At 47.3% G+C, this 13,209-nt stretch overlaps 1 protein-coding gene across 2 annotated transcripts in view; it reads right to left on the bottom strand.

The window, feature by feature from the left end:
* Positions 1–224: 224 nt before the first annotated feature.
* Positions 225–13,209, bottom strand: part of KCNJ3 (potassium inwardly rectifying channel subfamily J member 3) — a 36,167-nt gene continuing 23,182 nt past the window's right edge. The window contains exon 3 of one of the 2 annotated variants that reach the window (XM_066554053.1): positions 225–4,454. In XM_066554053.1, coding sequence (XP_066410150.1) covers positions 3,868–4,454 — 587 coding nt within the window. In that variant the 3' untranslated portion in view covers positions 225–3,867. Of the gene's footprint in view, positions 4,498–13,209 lie in introns of both variants that reach the window. The other variant, XM_066554054.1, reaches the window with a different exon arrangement.

Below are 13,209 nucleotides of genomic sequence, written 5' to 3'. Positions count from 1 at the left end.
TGCCCTTCCCCAAAGGTGAGAGGAGGAAATTGAGGAGTTTATTATTGGTAATTTTATTAAAATGACAAAAGGGGGGGACAAATGACAAATGCCTTAAAACCACCCCAGTTTGGGCCAGTTTAACAAAGCTGGAGATAAAGCTGAGCTTCGCAGCCTTCATCCAAGACTTGGTTTTACTGTAGAACTCAAACCAGACTTGAACATTTATCCAGGGAGACACTGCATGCCCAAAAACGCTTTTATTTCTTTTATTTCTTTAATTGTAATTGAAATATTTACAATTTCCAGGAGAATCCAAGCGGGAATTCAGCAGGAGAGAACACAGACCGGCTGTGCAATCAACCAACCAATCAATCAATCAATCAATCATTGTTAATTACAGTTCTTTTTAATGAGCAGAAGCAAGGGCTGGGTTCAGATGTTCATAAATAAATTAAAATAAAGTGAGCACACCATAAAAATGAAATATGAACACGAGGAAATCCCTAAAACAAATAAATATGGACAGGTGTCTGTTCTTGTACCTCAATCCAGGCCACAAACTTAGGGAATTCTGCATCCATCGGGGATGGATTGAAAATCCAACAACCCTGGCTCCCCCAGCACCCAGACCGGGTTTTACCACTGCAATAATTCCCTTAATATTTGCTTTTTTTGGCACATTTTCATTTAAAAATCAGAATTTTCCAGTTGATCCCAACTTGATGTTTTTATTCCATTAAGCAGGGCTCCTTTTCCAGTTTTTGCCCCACTTCCAGGGGGTTTTTGGAGGGTTTTTCCCACCTCCAGCTCTTCTCCCTGGGATGTTTTCCATTTGTGGAGGAACCCCTGGGGAACCCCAAATTGCACCTGGGCTGCTGTGCCAGAGTCAGGAAATACAATGGAATAAAATGGGATAGGATGGGATAGGATATGGAAAAGAGAAAATGAATAGAATAGAATAGAATAGAATAGAATAGAATAGAATAGAATAGAATAGAATAGAATAGAATAGAATAGAATAGGAGAAAATAGAACAGAATTCAAATTAGAAATTAAAACCAAAATAGAATTAGAATTAATATAGACTAGAACAAGGCTACCTCAATAAGAATAGGAAATAGAACATATTAAGAAGAGAATAAGATTAAAAATAGATCTAGAATAAGAATAGGAAATAGAATAGAGTAAGAGATTAGAATAAAATAAAGTTGGATAAAAAATAGAATAAATAGGACAGAATTAGAATGGAATAGGAATAAAGAATAGAGCAAGAACAGGATAAAGGATGGAATAGTAATGGGTTAAGAATAATAATAGAATAAAGAAAAATAATTCGAATAGAATAGAATAGAATAGAATAGAATAGAATAGAATAGAATAGAATAGAATAGAATAGAATAGAATAGAATAGGAGGAAGAATAAAAAGAAGAAAAAGAATTAAAATGGAATAGAAAACAAAAAGAATAGAATAGAATAGAATAGAATAGAATAGAATAGAATAGAATAGAATAGAATAGAATAGAATAGAATAGAATAGAATAGAATAGAATAGGAGGAAGAATAAAAAGAAGAAAAAGAATTAAAATGGAATAGAAAACAAAAAGAATAGAATAGAATAGAATAGAATAGAATAGAATAGAATAGAATAGAATAGAATAGAATAGAATAGAATAGAATAGAATAGAATGAATAATAAAAGGAAGAATAAGAATTAAAATGGGATAGAAAACAAAAATGAATAGAATAGAATAGAATAGAATAGAATAGAATAGAATAGAATAGAATAGAATAGAATAGAATAGAATAGAATAGAATAGAAGGAAGCATAAAAGGAAGAAAAAGAATTTAAATGGAATAGAAAACAAAAATGAATAGAATAGAATAGAATAGAATAGAATAGAATAGAATAGAATAGAATAGAATAGAATAGAATAGAATAGCATGAAGAATAAAAGAATAAGAATTAAAATGGGATAGAAAACAAAAATGAATAGAATAGAATAGAATAGAATAGAATAGAATAGAATAGAATAGAATAGAATAGAATAGAATAGAATAGAATAGAATAGAATAGAATAGAATAGGAGGAAGAATAAAAGGAAGAATAAGAATTAAAATGGGATAGAAAACAAAAATGAATAGAATAGAATAGAATAGAATAGAATAGAATAGAATAGAATAGAATAGAATAGAATAGAATAGAATAGAATGAAGAATAAGAATAGTATAGGAATAAGAATAGGAATAGGAATAAGTTAAGAAACAAACTAGCTTAAGGAAAACAATAGAATTGGAATAGAATAAGAAAAGAATAAGAGTAAGATCAGGATAACTATGGGAAGGAACTCTGGGAATTGTGCAGCATCCTCAGGAATACAGTGACAGTCACACATTGACACTTCCAGGGACACTGGTGGCTGAGCCAGCTCCAGCAGTGCTGGGCTTCCAAGTCCTCACTCCATGCCAGCATCTATAAAATCCCAATCTTTTCCTCAAAACCCATCAGCTCTGTCATTAATTATCCAGCAATGCTGGCATGGCTGCAGGGGGAGCCAGAGGTGCCCAATCAGGGACGTTCCTCTGCCACACCCGGGAGCTCCTGGATGTGATCCCAAGGGTTTCACCCAGGGGGTGGCACTTGGAGCCCTGCTCCTGCTGGGGTGCCTGTCCCACCCATCCCTCCATCTATCCCAAACCTCCTCCAAGCAGCCTCTGGAAAGGCCCCAAATACAGCCCAGGGCTCCACGGGCACCTCAACCCTCTGGATTTTGGGGAGGTTCTCCATCACCTCCAGGCCTCATCACAGGGCCCACCCTGCCTTGATCCAGTGGACAGAGGAAACCCAAACACAGGCACCGAGGGATCAACCCCAGCACTTCAACATTCATCCAAGGTTTGGCTCACTCTGGAGCCGCAGGGGTGACCTGCAGCTCAGAACAAGGTCAAACAGCACTTTCACCACAAAAAGCAGTGAGGAACAAGGCTTGGGAGCACCCTGCCCTGCCTGGCAGGGAAATCCAGGCCCAGAGGGACGTGGGGAATTGGGGCTGTGCTTTTGGGGTGCAGTTTTTCCAAGAGAAGAGCCTGCTTGGCACAACGGGTACATTCAGCTTTTTTCATGGTAGGCTGTTTCAGCAACCAGAGAAATCAAGTACATCCTGCTGATTTTCTTCCACATATAAATCACAAAGATTTTATAAAAACATTACTAATTGTACCTAAAGTGTGAACTCGAGTAATTTATTTATCACTTTGCCCCAGGCTTAAAAACACAAGTTTCTTTTCTAAACAAAGCCTGATGAAATACAGATTTTTATTTTTCCCCCCCAGTATTTTTCCTTGTGGGTTTGACACAGGAAACAATCAGCCCCCCCCCAAAAAAAACTGAAAGCAAACTAGAAACCAGCAGTGGATTTAAGGCTAGCAGATTTGATGTGAAAGGTGAACTAAAACACCTCCGTGGAGGAAAAAAAACCCACATGCAGCAAACAACTTGGGTGAGCAAATCACGACCCACGGCAGGGGAAAAAACAAACCCCAAACGCTTTCAACTCAAGTTCAGCTTCCCCTGCACGTTCCCCACTCCGTGTTGTCCCTATTCCCTGGGGAATGCAGGGGCAGGGAGGCCCCTCTGGGTGTTTTTCGGGGTACAGAGTATAAATACAGGAGAGGTCATGCCACGGACTAGATGCAGAGATTGCACACGGTTATTGCATGCGCTGGGACCGGACGCGCCGAGGACGCGGCCCTCGCTCGGAAGCCCGCGGGACGCCCCCAGCTCCTGGAGCACCGAGCCCACCCCGGCTCCCCCGAGCCCACCCCGGCCCCTGGGCGGCGCCGAGCCCCCGGCAGCCCCCGCTGCCCTCCTGGCAGTCCCAGCCGTGTTATGTGAAGCGGTCGGAATTCATTTTGCGCAGTTTGGGCGGGAGGTTCCCCTCCATCCTGCCGCCGCCCCCCGAGAGCTTCTGCAGCTTGGGGGGCAGCTCTGCCACCGACTGGCTCATGGGATCCGACATCATCTTCGTGGTCTTAGAGCCCAGTTTCTCCTCGGAGTTGCCGGGCACCGAGCTGATGCGCTGGAGTTTCATGGGCAGGTCGCCCATGCTGTAGGCCTTCTCCGAGGTGGTGGAGCTCATCCTGAGCAGTTTTTTTGGGAAGTCGTCCCTCCCAGTGATTTTCTGCAGTTTTGAGGGCAGCTTTGTGCCCACCTCGTCGAGCCCATCCAGGCACTCCACAGAGTTGTTCCTCTCCTTGCTGTTGCTGACGGCGGGCGGGATCAGGGGCGAGGACATGAGGAGCATCTCCTCCTGCTCCTTCACGCTGTAGGGCGGGGTGGGCACCTCGAAGGTGGCGTGGAACTGGGAATAATCCACCTTGAAGAACCCTTCCTCCAAGGAGATCACCGGGAAGAAGCGGTGGCCCCAGAGCACCTCGTCCTCCGTGTAGGATGTCCTGGCTTGGCACGTCATCCCTGCAAGGAGAAGGGAGGAAAAGCTTCCAGCAGTCCCAGGAAACTGGGGATGCAAAGAAATCCTTCAGCAATTCCATGAAATGGATTTTAGAGGTTTAAATGTATTTAAAAACAAAACAAAAAAAAAAGGGATTGGCCTGCCCTTGTTTGGAGGAAATGATGCACCAGGGGAGGTTTGGTTGGATATTAGGGAAAATTCCTTCATGGAAAGGATTGTCCAAGGCAACAGTGGAGTCCCCATCCCTGGAGGGACTTCAAAGCCCTGTGGATGTGGCACCTGGGCAGGTGGGCCAGTGGCATGATGGTTGGAGTTGATGGCTTTAAAGGTCTTTTCTAACTCTAAGGATTCCATGATTTTAGGATCCTACAGCTGTTAAATCGTCATTCCCAAGGGGAAAGGATCCAACAGCAGTGGATGGGGCAGAACTGAAGAATTCCCACCTACATTTACAGACCCTTTCTGAAGGTGCTGCTGCCAAAGGGGCATCAGGGCGACCTGAGAACCCTGGGACTGAAGCAGCAGGAGCTGCAAGGGCAAATGGGACTTGTCAGATCCTAAAGTCTTCCTAAGTCATTCCACATTTCCCTCATATCCATGAACGCACACAAAACCAGCCCCTCATCAGCACACTCCAACCCATCAGCAAGTCCCACGAAATACATTTATTCCTCCTCAAAGGCCTCACCAGCAACCTGCTCCCACATCCATTGCTGCCAGGCTGGGATCCAGCTCCAAAAGATTAACAGGGAATAAAATCCATGACTAATAGGCACAACACTGCCCTTCCTCTTCCTCCCACCACGGAGAAAAGTCCCCCCAAGCACCAGACCTGGCCACCCTAGTGACCCCTGGAAATCAGAGGGAGATGATGCTCATGGATTGCTGGAGGCTTCCAGAAGAAATCCTGCTTTTTTTCATCATGATTAGTATCATTATTATTATTATTATTATTATTATTATTAACCACTCTCTGTAGAAATCTGCAAATAGATTTACGCTGCCATTTGCTCCTCACACAGCCAAGTGGAAATGTGACATTTGGATTTCAGGAAGCTCCATCCACCTCTGCAAACACATCCCCTGCCTGGCTCACCAGGAGCCAGGAGAAAAGGAAAGAAACTTGGGAAGGCACAGGAAAAACAACAGCGGGGCTGCAGCGGGGGGAGTGGGATGGAATGTGACACACGGCCAGGAAAATTCCAGTTTATCCCACCTCATGCTACTGCTGATGGAATCAGTGCTGGTCTTGCTGCTGATCACAAGACAAAACTCTGTTTCCCACTTTATCTCTTGGGAGGAAAATATGAATCCAGGGGTTTTAGCACTGGATGCTGCTCCCACTGCCAGGGAGGCCGCCCATCTGCAGGAGCACAGCCAGAGCCATCCCACAGCCTCACCCAGGACATATTTTGTACTTCCCAGTGAATTTTCACCCAGAGCCCAGGTGCTCCTGTTTATGAAGCGGAGTGGAAGCAAACCCATTCCTAAAGGGCTTAGGAAAAACCTGCAATTCTGAGAGAAATGGCAATTTGAGTGAGTTCCTCTTCCAGCTGTGCCCCTCGCTCTGCAGCTGCTCAGCAGCAGCTTCATCAGCAGATCCCAGAGCTTCCCCTCCTGAGCCTCAGCCCTGACTCTGACTAGGTCTTCCTTAGGGATTGAACGTGGGATTCCACATCTGTATCCCCATCCACATCTGAATCCACATCCACATCTGAATCCACATCCCTTTCTGCATCTGCATCTCCAGACCTATCTGCAATCCCATCCCCATCCCAATTCCCATTCACACCTATTTTCATATCCACATCTGCATTCCCATCCCTGTCAGCATTCCCATCCCATCCACATCCTCATCCCCTACTGGATCCACATCTCCAGACACAGATCCATCCCACACTCACATTCCCATCCAAATTACCATCCCAGTCTGCATCCACACCCCTGTCAGCATCTGCATTCCCATCCCCATCCTCTTCTGTGTCTGCATCCACATCCACATTCCCATCCCCTTCTGCACCCACATCTCCAGACCCAGATCCACCTGCGTTCCCATTCCCATCCCCACCCAAATTCCCATTCAAATCCCAATCCCCATTTCTCATCTGCACCAGCATTCCCATCCCTTGTTCCATGTGCATCCCCATTCCCATCCCAGGCAATCCCATGGCAATGTCCCAAGGGCTATTTCCACCTCCTGCCCCATGGTCCTGCCTCTCCCAGCAGGCTTTCCAAGGAGGAATTCTGTACCCACTATTACCATGGAAAAATTCATCAGCAGAATCTCAGGAAAATCAGCCACAAATTCTGTCTCATTCCCACACCAGCTCACTGGAGGGGCAAATATCTGCAGGAATATAATTTGTCTTTCAGATCCATTTATCTCCTTCCCAACAAACCCAAGGGCACAAATTATTTAAGAGCCTCTCAGGGTGAAGAGCAGCAGCCAATATTCCCAACGTTCTTGAGAATACGTGCCAGCCAGCAGACAGTGCTGAGACTTGCTACCAAGGCCAGGACGGGAAATCAATTCCCAGCTTTTCTTCCAGCTCTGCTGCATTTCCCAGCTTTTCCTTTGTGTTCTGTTCTCTCAGCAACGCCTCAGCCCCAGCTCTGAGCTCTCACTGTTGTTCTGCTGTTCCACACTTGTATTCCAGCAACAACAGAACCCCACAATGGTTTGGGTGGGAAGGGATCTTAAAAACGAAACCATCCCATCCCATCCCTGGCATGGGCAGGGACACCTTCCACTGTCCCAGACTGCTCCAAGCCCCAGTGTCCAACCTGGCCTTGGGCACTGCCAGGGATCCAGGAGCAGCCCCAGCTGCTCTGGCAATCCCAGCCCAGCCAGGAATTCCCAATTCCCAATGTCCCATCCATCCCTGCCCTCTGGCACTGGGAGCCATTCCCTGGCTCCTGTCCCTCCATCCCTTGTCCCCAGTCCCTCTCCAGCTCTCCTGGAGCCCCTTCAGGCCCTGCCAGGGGCTCTGAGCTCTGCCTGGAGCCTTCCCTTCTCCAGGGGAACATTCCCAGCTCTCCCAGCCTGGCTCAGGGAGCAGAGGGGCTCCATCCAAGCCCAAATCCATGAACATTTCCATGTTTTCCCACAGAGAGAGCAGGATCAGTTGCGTGCTCCCCACCTCTGCCAACCCTTTTGATAACCACCCCAGGATTATTTTCCATTAATTTTCCTCATGGATATCTCTCCCTCCTGGCTCCCAGTGTTCCATTCCTGCTGTGGGCATGGAAGGGTTTTCATTTTTTGAGTTTTTCCCCTCAGGAGTTCCCCCTCAGCAGGGCCGCGGCCTGCGCTGCTCTGAGGCCTCCACCCCGACCACGGGCCTGCTCCCATCTTCCCAAGTTCTCCCCAGGATTAATATCCATTTGCAGGATAAATTTCCAGCTCCAGCTTGGGAGCTGCCTGCAGTAGAATTATTTATTATGGAATTAAGCAGTGTTTGTCAAAGGAAAAGGCTTTGGAGCGTTTTGTTCCCTGCTCCCAGCTCAGCCTCCCTCACCGAGGGCTCTGGGAACCAGCGAAGCTCTGCCTGCATACAAATCCCACCTGAGCAGGTACAACAATTCCAGTAGAAATACCCCAAAATATCCAATAAACCCCTTCTCCATCGCTTCAAAACCAGGGAATGCTTTTTGTGCATGTGGGGAACCCAGAGGAGCTGTGGCTGCCCCATCCCTAAAAGTGTCCAAGGCCACTTGGACAACCCAGGATGGTGGAAGGTGTCCCAACCATCCAGTTAAGGATGATCCTTAATTTCCCTTCCAATCCAAGCCATTCCACGATTCTGTGACTCGCTGTCAGCCCAGCTCATTGCTGCATTCCCAGATTAATGAGGGGGCAGATGGAGGCCAAAAGAAAAAAGCCGTAAATAAATGCTTCGACTAATTCCACCCTCTAATAATCCTCCAATTACTTCCAAATTTCTAAAGGGCCCAGATGGAGCTGGCTGTTTTCTAGAGCTCATCATAAATTGTCTTGAAAAGAATCCCAGCCCTGTTATTTATCCCATTTGATCCCCGAGGTTGGCCGCTGCCTGGGAAATCACAGATCATTAATCAGCTTTTAACAGCTTCCCCCTGCCCTGGGAGAGGCTTCAGAGGCAATTCTGGCACCCAAAGGTTCCCTGGCTCTTTCCCTCTCCAAAAGAATGCCAGAAATGTCACCTTCAGCCGTTGGAATGCAGTTAGCTGGACACAGGGACACACTGGCTGTCCTTCCCAATGGGGAAAAGTTCATCCTCATCAGTGGGGAAAGGGGGAATTAATTGGGAATTACAGCGACTCAGCAGCATGGGGTCACAAAAGGGCATCTCTGTGTCCTAGCATTGGGAGGAAGAGGAAGGAATTCCAGCAGGAATTCCTGGCCAAAAGGCACAAACATCCTTCTTTTTGTCAGGTTTTTACCTTTTTCCTTAGGAAGAGCTCCTGTCCTGCAGGTTAAAACCCCCAGAGCTGAGCCAGGGGCTCCTCCCTGTGCACTTTGGGGCGATGATCTGCCTTAAACCTGCAGCTTACCTGTAAAACTTCCAAAATACCAGTGAAAAATTAATCACACTGCAAAGCCTGATGAATTTCTGATAACTGAGCTAATTCAGAACTGTAATTTAAGGCCCATGAAGGGAAGAGTAAAGCCTGGTTGGGACTTGATATAGAGACATACAGCATTTGGCCTTTGCTCTTGTAGGACTGAGGGAGGACTTGCTGCTGCAGGGAAAAGGATTCCCACAGCAACCTCTCCTCTTCCAGGAGAGCAGGGGAAATGATGGAATCTTGGGATGGTCTGGGTCAGAGGCGAAATCAAGGATCAGAAATCAGGATTCATCCCACCCCTGCCATGGGCAGGGACACCATCCCAGGCTGCTCCAAGCCCCATCCAGCCTGGCCTGGGATGGTTCCAGGGATGCAGGGGCAGCCACAGCTTCACCCCAATACAGGGACAGCAGCTGGTTCATCCCATTTATCTAAGGAAAACTGATAAATGGCATAACTGATAAACAGGATATCCTGATATTCACATCTGCAATGGTGACGGATTGTTACCATTATATTTTCTGAAAAATCTTCTTTGCCCAGGATTTTTCTCCTGAGAAGCCTCAGAAAAGAAATGTGAACAATAATTATCTGATTGCTTTAGAATGGGATCTGGAGGTTGCTCACCAACAGGTGTATCTTTGATTGGTTCCATGTGAATTGTTTTTAATTAATGACCAATGCCAGACTCCAGTAGGGACTCTGGTCAGTCACAGGTTTTTCTTATTCATTCCTTTCCAGCTTTCTGATGTATCCTTTCTCTAGTTTAGTATAGTTTTAGTTTAGTTTAGTATAGTTTTAGTATAACATTTCTATGATTATAATATAGTATAATATAATATAGTATAATATAATATAGTATAATATAATATAGTATAATATAATATAGTATAATATAATATAGTATAATATAATATAATATAATATAATATAATATAATATAATATAATATAATATAATATAATATAATATAATATAATATAATATAATATAATATAATATAATATAATATAATATAATATAATATAATATAATATAATATAATACCAGCCTTCTGAGAACATGAAGTCAAATTCTCATCTCTCACCTCGTCCTGGGGACCCTCTCCCAACACCTCAACAGATGGCTGAGATCTGCAATCAGCCAGAAAATGGGGGCACCAATGGGGCTCAGCCCCCAAACCCAGGAGGGTTTCAGCTCCCAGGCTCTCCCTGTCCCCCTGCTTTTCCATGGCAGTTCAGCTGGCAGACTGGGAAGGGCACAGCCCTTTGGGAGAGCTCCTGAGCAGCACAGACAGCGTGGGGCTGCAGCTCCAGCACCTCCAGCTCCCTGGGAACAGCAGCAGCAGCAGCAGCAGCAGCTATTTCTGGCACTCACATTTCCCCAGCACCAGCGCAAGGCTGGTCCCTGATTAAAGTGATGATGGCTTGGAGTGCTCCAGAATGTTCTGGCAGTCGTGGCCAGGGAGCTGGGAATGTTCCCCTGGAGAAGGGAAGGCTCCAGGCAGAGCTCAGAGCCCCTGGCAGGGCCTGAAGGGGCTCCAGGAGAGCTGGAGAGGGACTGGGGACAAGGCATGGAGGGACAGGAGCCAGGGAATGGCTCCCAGTGCCAGAGGGCAGGGATGGGTGGGACATTGGGAATTGGGAATTGCTCCCTGTGAGGATGCTGAGGGAATTTTTTCATAAAAACCCACTTTGGTTAAAGAGAAAAAAATACAGCATTTCCTGAAATGAAAGACACAAAATGCATCCTAAAGGTACCAACCACAAAAACCCTTTATGAATCCATGAAAATACCACAGAATCCCAGGATTATCTGGGTTGGAAGATGATTAAAGCCCATCTAATTCCAACCCATGGGCAGGGACACCTTCCATTATCCCAAGCCCTGTCCAGCCTGGCCTTGGACACTTCCAGGGATCCAGGGGCAGCCCCAGCTGCTCTGGGAATCTGAATCCCTGGGAATTCCAACACACACAGATTTAACACACAAAGTCTGTGTGCAAAAGGGAGCCAAGCTGATCTCCAAAATCCCTTCCAACCCAAACCATTCCATGATCCCATGCTCCCGTGGCTCCAGACCACACTCCTGTCAGTCAGACATGGTTTTATCCCAAACACTTTATTTCTCCTCACCCTGGGGAGCAATCCAGGCTCCTGCCCTGTTCCTCAGCCCAGCCACGTTGTTTATCTCCGTTCCATAAATACCTCCTGCGTTATTCCCACTGTCCTCACGGAGCATTCCTGACATTTAAACAGAGCCATGACACCAAAGGTATTCTCCTTATCAGCTAGGCCTCTTCCAGGAGCACTTTTTGATCCTCACACCCCTAGATTTCCCTGGCACCCTCAGCAGCTCATCCTGGTGTTTGCCAGGACCATCCTTAGCCCAAATCACAGCAGGTTTCCAAAATACCATGGAAGCAGCACAGGAAAGCACGTCCTGCTCCTGCTCCCACATCCAGGGATGCAAGGGGATACTGGCATGTCAGGAACCTCCTTAATTTGGTACCAAAACAAGAGAGGAAAATGAAAGTTTGGCAGCCCCCAGGGCTGCCCTTCCAGGCCTGGTGCAGGGCTGTCCATCCTTTTGGAAAAGCAGAGGCAGGAGCAGTTATCTGGATCAGACATTCCCTGCAATAACACACATTCCACGCAATAATTAATCCTGGCTGAGAAATCTGCCCTGCTATTTTTAGCCCCTCCTGATTATTTTTTTTTTTTTTAATCCCAAGCCCAGGCTCCGCTCCCGTTCCCCGCGGCCGGAATGCGTCAGGGCCCATGCCAGCCCCTGCAGCTCCCTCCTGGGAGCAGGCTCCTTTCCCAGAGCCATCTGCCACCCTCCCAGGTCTGCATCACTGCCTCCCACCCGCCTGGGACTGACTCAGCAGCGCCAGAAGGGCAGCATTTCACTGCCTGCCCCACGCAGCTCCTGCCGGGGAGCACCGGCAAGGGCAGGGGAGAGGGGCGGGAATGGGATGGGAATGGATCCCCTCTCCTTGGCTGGGGATATTCCCAGGCAGCTGGGCACATGGGTAAAGTGGGGTTTGCATAAAAGCTGGAATTGCCCATCCATGCCCTGGAAAAACGCAGTGGATGCTCTCCAGAGCTCCCATCAGCCCCAAATATCCCCAGATTTTTTCCTGACAGCACAGCCCTATGGAAACATTCCTTATGCTGAACAGAGAATTCCAGACTGCTTTGGGTTGGAAGGGACATTAAGGATCATCCCAATCCACCCCTGCCAGGGGCAGGGACACCTTCCACTGTCCCAGGCTGCTCCAAGACTGTCCAACCTGGCCTGGGTTAATTCCAGGGATCCAGGGACAGCCACAGCTTCTGTGGGAATCTGTGCCAGGAAAAAACTCCTTCATGGAAAGGGCTGTCCAGCCTGGCAGTCCCCATCTTGGAGGAATTCCAAAGCCCTGTGGATGTGGGGACATGGGGCAGTGGTGGCCTGGGCAGTCTGGGTATGCCTGGGCTCCATGGTCTCACAGGGATTTTCCTAAAAAAAAAAAAAAGAGCTGGTTCTGATTTTCATGGAATTAGGGCTCCAAAGTGCAGCTGGAAATGAGGGGATTCATTTGTAGCTCGATGTTGGGAATGGTGGGGAAGAGGCACGGGGAGAAAGGAATGTTCTGTTAAATCCCAGGAGACTGGGAGGTCAGAGCAACAGCTGAGGGAAGTCTGGGGACCAGTGAGAAAAGGGGGAAAAAAAAAAGATATTTACAATAATTTCTGCTCTCCAGACGAGAACATTTTCATTGTGAGGCTGAGCCCAGCCCTCCCCTCCCCTCTCACAGCCACTCCTCCAAACACCCACCCGGCCATATGGGCTCAGCACCAAAATAGAGCTTCCCTCTGCAGCCCCAAAAACACCCTGAGGGATCCAGAGACGCCTTCCTGGATGGAAAATCCAGCTCTCCTCACGTGGAAAGGGACAATTTACTGGGCTGGACACAGGGCCACACAGGCAGAGCATTCCTGGGCTCCAGGATCTGGGGATGATCCCTGAGTGCTGCCAGAGGCAGACCTGCTCCACGCCAGCATCCCCGCCTGCAGCCACCCCATGGCAAAAGGATGGCTGGGAGACTGATTTAAATAGAACACAGAGTCAGCAGCCACTTTCTGAGCTGAAAATAATCTGTAACAACGTCAGGGCTGGTACAGAGAGGGATCATCTGCCTCTGATCACCCAGAGAAGGTGTGG

The sequence above is a fragment of the Molothrus aeneus genome, chromosome 7 (assembly GCF_037042795.1).
Source record: "Molothrus aeneus isolate 106 chromosome 7, BPBGC_Maene_1.0, whole genome shotgun sequence".
In the NCBI taxonomy this organism is placed as follows: Eukaryota; Metazoa; Chordata; class Aves; order Passeriformes; family Icteridae; genus Molothrus; species Molothrus aeneus.
Note: the sequence above shows the minus strand (reverse complement) of the source record. Positions and strands in the feature narration are given on the sequence as shown.